At 28.1% G+C, this 7,951-nt stretch overlaps 1 protein-coding gene across 1 annotated transcript; it reads right to left on the reverse strand.

Moving 5' to 3' along the window:
• Window positions 1-671: 671 nt before the first annotated feature.
• On the reverse strand, window positions 672-4,790 carry LOC112703428 (terpene synthase 10). Its single transcript, XM_025754871.3, has 7 exons — window positions 4,462-4,790; window positions 3,797-4,055; window positions 3,162-3,543; window positions 2,634-2,852; window positions 1,702-1,840; window positions 1,307-1,555; window positions 672-1,198 (listed from the first exon to the last, which is right to left on the reverse strand). The coding sequence occupies exons 1-7, from the start codon at window positions 4,693-4,695 to the stop codon at window positions 881-883; spliced, it is 1,800 nt and encodes a 599-aa protein (XP_025610656.1). The 5' UTR covers window positions 4,696-4,790; the 3' UTR covers window positions 672-880.
• Window positions 4,791-7,951: the final 3,161 nt, after the last annotated feature.

The following is a 7,951-nucleotide window of genomic DNA, read 5'->3' on the forward strand; positions in this document are numbered from 1 at the left end:
GGGCATTTGCACACATCCACCCTTAAAAAGAAAGTCATAAATACATGTCTATGTATATAATGTGTTGTCGTATTCAAAGAAAAATTATGTATTAAATATGGGATGCAATAGTGAGACCAATAGTTAGCTTTGGATAAAATGCTTAGGTTTTGGATACTTGATTGCTCACTAAGTTTATCATCTTCCAATTAAATTGACACCGAAATTGTGTCGCTCCAAATCACTCCGAAATTCGATCTGAGACTTAAAATGTCAACAAAAAATTAATTTTTTTTCCTCCTTGGCTCTTATTATGAGCATGGAGCATGGAGGGCCTTTTTTTTTTTCCAATATCACTCGTGTTATTGGCCAAGAAGTTAGAATCAAGAAAGCGCTTGTATTCTTGAATTCTTGTGCAATCTAACCTAATTTTCTATGCCGCTTGCTTTTGTCCCTGGTAATCGGTCTAGTCTTGAACTATTTTTATTATGGGTAATGTTATATATGCATATCCGGAGAGAGTATCATCAATTAACCCAATAATATTTCTATATGAAGGCAGATATCTCTTTAACGATAATGATTTAATCATTTTTTAAAATTACAATAAATTTAAGTTATTGACATCTACTTATAATTTTTTCGACAAGGAAAACATCTCCTAATAAGTCCAAAGAGTTCAAGTCCTTCAATAATAAGGAACATTATCTTATGGTTATTTGTAATTAATTAATAGAAAAGTCTAGGGCCAGCAATTTTATTACATTTTAGCCAGCATGTAACCAGCAGAGAAAGGTGAACTATTGGATGAAATCTTATACCAATCTCACACCATCAAATCATCATTAATGGCTAGTTGATGGCTACCAATCACAAATGTTGCTAGCTCTTAGCATTGATCTTAATTAATTGTAACACCTCTGATCTTTGTATCAGTAATGGGATGAAAGATTAAGGATGATATACGATTCTTGATTTGAGGATCTTGAATGGTATGTCCATCTCTATCATGATACATGCACATTGACATTCTTGCAAGGTTCACTGCAATTTCAATAAAAATTGGAGGCAAAGAAGAATTATGAGCTTCCTTATTCATCTTCTTCCATGTTGTGTTTAACATTGATTTGATATGCTCTTGAGCATTAGTCTCAGAAGCTCCATTTTCATTCATGTAGCATTGAATCGATTTCGGAACATCACCAAATTCATTCTCCCGCTAAAAATGATAAATTAAAAAGAAATAATAATAAAAGTGAGATAAATGTTGAACGTATATAAGAGAATTTAATTTTAGAAACAACACAAAGGAAAATTTGAAAGGTACCTTATGTGTTCTAAGATCATTAATGAGACGTGTAATCGTTGCCGAAAATCGAATTATGTCACAGTATTCTTCTAAGTAACCCAATTCATTTTTTTGGAATGAATATGGAGTTGCAAAATAAGAATGAGTAAGCATAAGAGGAATGGCAATGGATATCCATGCATTTTCAACGTACTCTTCAAGACTTGGCTTATATCCACTGTAATACCATTTTGCCTCGGTAAAATATGCTTTACAAAGATCTGACCACTGAAATTTTTACCAACAAGATAAGTTCATCATATAATACGATTCTTGAGAAAAAAGTTAGAATATTGTATGCATTTTAAAATTCATATCGTACAATGAAAAATTACGATTATTAAAAATATAGTAAAAACTAAACAATTTCTTACCACTTTCTTTAGACATGGAGTGATATTGTCGCCGTTAATTTTCAAGAACTCAAAAGCTAATTCATCGACGAAATCATGGATAGCATAGAAGCATATTTTCAAGTAGTCCGGAAGATTATCAATGGTATTTAGATCCCATCTACAGTCAACAATAAAAGTATTAAAATTATTTTAAATTTTTTTGTTGGTTAAAGTACTTTTTAAATGTTTAAGCTAAATTTTTTTTTATTTTAACGTCTGGAAAATTATATTTTTATCCTAAACATTTTATTTTGTCCTATTTTATTTTTCGATCTAAAATTAATTTTTTCCTTTCAAGAATAGTGTTATTTTTATTATTATATTTTTTTTCTTATTATTCCATCATACTTTCTCTCAAATCAATATATTCAGCACTATAATTATAATTTTCAAATGTTGAAATTAAAACTAAAACTTAATTCAAATATTAAGAACTAAATTAGTACTTTATATTTTTTTTTGGATAAAGTATATTTTTTGTTTGTAAAATTTATCAAAAATTTCAAAAATACCTCTAAGTTTAATATTATTTTAATTTTGTTCCAAATATTTTCAATTTATATCAAATATATCCTTAACAACTAAAATATAAAAAATAAGACTAATTTAATAATAATGCATAATAAATATATTTGATTTGTTTGTATTAAAGGTTGTTCTTATGAAGTTATTTTTGAATTGGTTATAATTTTTTTTGAAAAATTAGTTGTTAGAAATAAATTTGATGAAAGTCAAAAATCTTTAAAATAAAATTAAAACAAAATAAAATTTAAAATATTTTTAAAATTTTTAACAAATTTTAAGGACAACAAATATATTTTATTTTATTTTTTATTTATTATACGTGGCGAAATTTCAAATGTGGTGTAGGCAAAGAAATTTAATATCAGTAGTGAGTATGAATTACTAACCTGTCAATTGCTTCCGTGAAAAGCTCTAATTCTTCTAGAGTTCCATAAACATCATAAAGATCATCAATTATGGTTGCTAAGGAAGTGACCTTTGCTAGAGTTGTTCTAGAAAACTCAAGATCTGGCTCAAAGCTCATTCCCATACCCCAAAAGTAGCTCTCTACCAATCTATCCCTTGCAAAGTTCAACTGTTCTGGAAGGCCAATTTTTCTCCACCATCTTAATAAAGAAATTAAATGAACCCCCTTTTATTAAGAATTTAATCAATTGCAAAAAGATACTACTCTTGATGTGTTTGTTTTCTATGACGAAGATCTTGAGAAATTTGATGCAATTCCTTAAAAAATATATTTCATCATATATATTCATTGCTATTTTTAAAAGAAATCATCGAGGTTTTACAATGAATTAAGAAAGTCGCATATATGAAAACCACATATATGGTATCATATAAGAGACACATAATTAAGTCAAAATTTGGAACAAAGTTATGCATGTACGAATATAATTAATAATGGTTGTCATTACCTTGATGTATTCTTGAGTTCATCTTGGTGGATGGTTTGAAGAATGTTGAAATCCAATTTAGCAAACTCAAGTAAAGAGGGATTCATTGTTTTTCTTGTTTCATAAGCATGAATGAACCATTCTGTCTCCCATCTTGGTGCCCTCCAATGCAATGGAATCTCCAAAGAATGATCAATTAGGAGTGATAAGTAGTTCCCTTCACTCTTATTTCTGAATGAATATTTTTCAAGAATTTTCAAAGTGAAATCTCTTGCTTCATCCAATATAGTTTCACCCTCCAATGAATAAAATGAGGCTTCATATAGTGACAATATTCCTTCAATATCAACTGATTCGGATATCTTAAAATGATCTCTTTCATCTAGAAAGTTAAAAAAAACATCTGCAACAACACCACCACAATTTACAGTAATTATTTGTATGTGATCCTCTAATAATAATAATAATAATAATAATAATAATAATAATGCGGGCATTCTTTCTTATATATATATATTAACCTTAATAGTCATACATGACATATGTTTTATGTACTGTAATCAAAGATAAAGGATGTGTATTAACTTAATGTTCGAAATAGCATAAGAATAAAAATAAATAAATAAATAATCATACAATAAAAAAAAGAAATAAACCTGATGATATATCATAACCATGTTGCCTTAAGAGCCTATACTCCAAAGCCGTGGCATGTAAATCCTTCTTCTTCTTGGAGTCAACCATGTCATATATATTATCTAACAAGTTCCTTATTTCATTCTTGAAATGATAAGCCACCCCAAGCCTTTGCAACACATCAATAAGATCAAGTTGATAAACATGATTTTCCACTTTGCAAAGCATCATTCTTACTTCTTCCCTCAGTGCTTGGCTTGGCTCTGTGTATGTCCCTTGCTGCAGTATTAAAGTTTTACTATGCTTTAATTATTTTGTGTTAATCATAAGTATTTGTGTTTCACTGCCCAAACGTGCCCAAAAGTTTAAACTTTCGAAAAAGAGAATTTGTAAGAACCAAATCACTTATATGGATAAAGTCAAATATATAAATGGACTGGACTACTACGGTCCATAAATTATTATTTTAGTTTATGTAAATCTTCTTTTTTGGTCATTGCTGTATGTCTTGCTGCTAGAAAATAATCAAAATATAGTAAAGTAGCAAGTGATTAATATTTAAGTAAAAAAACACTAACTTGTCAAGTATTGCATAGAAAAATAAACTATACATTTCAAATTTCTTAATTTGGACCATAACAATTTTTCTCTTACAAAAATTAATAATATATATATATAAGCATACCTTGTATTTACTGTTCAAAGACTGGATGTAATCATAATGCCAAATAGAAGGTTTGAAATTGGCAGATCGACGAGGTGTTGTTTGATTATGATTAGAAATTTTATTCAATGCATTGCATTGAGTTGGAAAAGGGACATTTTTGAAAGTCTTGAATTCCAGACCCTGAGAAAGAATCACGGTAGAGAATCTAGCTGGGATTGAATTTGTAGCCAATAGTATTGGCAGATGATCCATTAGCTAGAACTAGAGAGTGGGGAACTGATTTATGTAAATGACGATTTTTTTATTGGTGGGATCTTAGGTTAGCTTCTTGGATATCTTTTCCTCCTTAATTAATTGGCATCATAGGTTTATATAGCTGATGATTACTAACTGAGGAGTTCTTAGCAGCCACATGCTACTTGTATCATTTTCTACACGTGCTTATTATTAAGCCAAGTACTTGTATCATTTTCTCCATGTGCTTATTATCAAGCCACAAGTTTCAAATTAAAGTTAGCTGGCTGGCCCCCTAGTAGGTAATAATACGCTATCACTGACGACGGGTGACACTAAAATTAAAAGAAATACTAAAATACAAACAGCATTTATTATTTTTGGCAGATAGTTAGTTAAATAATGTTTAAAAATATAGATTAAAAATATGTAGTTAGATGATTAGAATAAAAAAATTTAATTAATAACTAAAAATATTAATTAAAAATAATAAATTTTTATTGACCCTTGAACTTTTCTTATTTAAAAATGCAATTGGTATAATTTTTTTTGAAGAAATCACCATTAAAAGAATAAGTACTAGTTTTAGATTGGTAATTTTTTTTAAAAAGTTCTTAAAAAAATAAATTTTTAAAATTTAAACATGTTTAGATATCACTTTTTAAAAAAATATTTTAATTAAAAAAATAAATAATTTATTTTTTCAAAAATTCAACGACACATTGCTTTTAAAAAAATAGAAGCAAAAGTAGTGTTTAGATATCGTTTTTACTAAAAAAATCCTTTATCATAATTAATAATTATAATTTATATTCTTAATTTTAATTTTTCTTCCAAATCTTTCTCGTCTCTCTAAATCTTAATTTTCCTTCCAGATCTTAATTTTTTCTTTATAAATTTTAAATTCCTCCCTAATTTTTATCACTTTTTGAGAAAGATTCTTCAAACCGCCATAATTTACTATATTTCATTATTAATTTTTAAGATGTATACATATATTGTTAAATTAATTTAAGTTTGATTTATAAGGCAAATCCTTAAGAATGTTGATTAATTCAAAATAACTTTAAAGTTTTCTTTTTTATTGTTTGTTTGTGGTCAATTATAAATTTATTTGGTTAAATTACACAGTTGGTTCCTACATTTTTAGTGAAATTGTAAATTGATTCCTACATTTTAAAAGTTTATAATTGAGTTCCTAAAGAGAATTAAAATTTGCAATTTAGTCTCCGTAGGTCAAAAAGTATTGATTTAACAGAATATTCTCAGAATATATTAAAAATATTCTGTTAAAATAGAGAATATACTGAGAATATTCTGTTAAATCAAATATTTTTTGAACGATGGAGACTAAATTGCAAATTTTAATTCTCTTTAGAGACTCAATTATAAATTTTTAAAGTGTAGGGACTAATTTATAATTTCATTGAAAGTGTAGAGACCAACTGTATAATTTAACTATTTATTTTCTAATGTTTTTGTATTTTATTTTTACAAAGTTACGTTATTTTTATAATTTTAAATTTTTTGAATTTTTTTTTGTTTGATTAGGCATTTCTTAGTATTTTAATGAGCTTAATTTTTATGATATTAATTTCATTGATTAGTTAGTTTTTACTTCTTTATTTTATATTGTTAAAAATACTAGTAAAAATTACGATTTACCAAAATAAAAGAAAAAAAATTGTTAACAGCAATGAAGAATTTTAAAAATTATTAAACCAATGTGATGGTTGAAAAGCGTGCTAAGTTTAATGCAAATAAAGAACTTGACAATTGACATACACTATTTAGCATTTCACTTCAATTCATTTATCCATGGAACATGACATGAAGGATGTAGTATTTTATTTTATCCCAATTTACAGTGTTCTGTTCATAACAAAAATATATTAAATAATTGTTGTTAGTAAAGCTTGTGAATTAATACCTAACCTATATGTATGTATCTTAATGGACTTTCCTTTTGTAATGTAACATCTTAGATTGAATTATCAATCATTGGTAATTTGATATCACAGGTGGTAGATCAACTTTTATACAATATTAATATTGATTGATGTATTGTATAAAAAATAATTTAAAAATATAAATAATAAATTATAATATATTAATTTTTTATTATAAATATCTGCTTCAGTTCTTTAGTCTGTGTGCACTTTAATTTTTTCACTTCATTTTTCATCTTGTTAAATTTGTGTGTCTTTCTCTTTTCTCTTCAGTATGTTCTCCTATCTCCCTTTATTTTTATTTTTTTTTTTGTGGTTTTAGCTCTTGATCACTATAAAAAAAATTTTCACAAAAAAAAAAAAACTGAAAAAATAGATTTTACAAGTATTAATGCGTTAATATATTTTATTGAATCTGCTATAAATTGTGATGATAGAAATATAATCTTTAGATGCAAAAATTCAATCTTCTTAAGTATTTCCAAAACCATCTTATTTGAAGCATTAAAAATATTAATTTGTTAGTATCTAAATGTTAAAAGGAGGGTAGTCAATTACTATAAAGAAAACGTTGAATAATGTTGGATTTACCAGCAGATTTACTGGCGGATTTGACAATAAATTCGTTGAGTGAAAAAATTACCGTCGGATTTCATTTTTTGATAGTAAATTCGCCGATAATCACTATAACCGTCGTAAAGTAGCGGCGAAGTTATTGTCGGATTTACCGACGGTAACGGCGTTGAATTCGTAAAGTTAAGTAATTACCAGAGGATTTACGCTTTTGACGGTAAATTTGTCGGTAATATTTGGAGGGAAACAAAAAATAAATTAGCACGTCCTTTAGGGTCGGATTTACCATTGAAAAAATTCGACAATAAACCCACGTAGAGAAACACAGCGTTTTGGTGACCCGCAATGGTTTACCATCAGATTTTTTCGAAAGTAAATCTAACAGTAACTTGGACGGTAAATTCAAATTGCGAACCTTCTTCCCCCTCATTCATTCAAATTTCACTCACTCACTCACTCTCTCTATCACTCACGCACTCACTCTCTCTCTCTCTCTCTCTCTCTCTCTCTCTCTCTCTCTCTCTCTCTCTCTCTCTCTCTCTCTCTCTCTAACCATCTCGCCACCCTCTTTCTCTCTACCCCTCTACCCTTTCTCTCTCTAACCCTCTCACCTTCTCTGTCGTCGCCGGCCACCCTAAATTGCCGTCTCTCCCTTCTATTTCTTCCCTTCTGTCTCTAACCCACTTTAGCTCAACCTCTGTCACAGAGCCCCTGTTCCTATCTCGTTTCAGCTAGCTCCAAGTCCGATGATC

The sequence above is a fragment of the Arachis hypogaea genome, chromosome 7 (genome assembly GCF_003086295.3).
Source record: "Arachis hypogaea cultivar Tifrunner chromosome 7, arahy.Tifrunner.gnm2.J5K5, whole genome shotgun sequence".
NCBI classification, from domain to species: domain Eukaryota; kingdom Viridiplantae; phylum Streptophyta; class Magnoliopsida; order Fabales; family Fabaceae; genus Arachis; species Arachis hypogaea.

What these genes read in the sequence shown, in the direction of transcription:
- LOC112703428 (XM_025754871.3), bottom strand. Translation starts at nt 4,695, where the DNA reads ATGGATCATCTGCCAATACTATTGGCTACAAATTCAATCCCAGCTAGA. An exon ending in TTCACGGAAGCAATTGACAG is followed by an intron (nt 1,841 to 2,633) that starts GTTAGTAATTCA and finishes TGTTGACTGTAG; the next exon opens with ATGGGATCTAAATACCATTG. An exon ending in CTCCATGTCTAAAGAAAGTG is followed by an intron (nt 1,556 to 1,701) that starts GTAAGAAATTGT and finishes TAAAAATTTCAG; the next exon opens with TGGTCAGATCTTTGTAAAGC.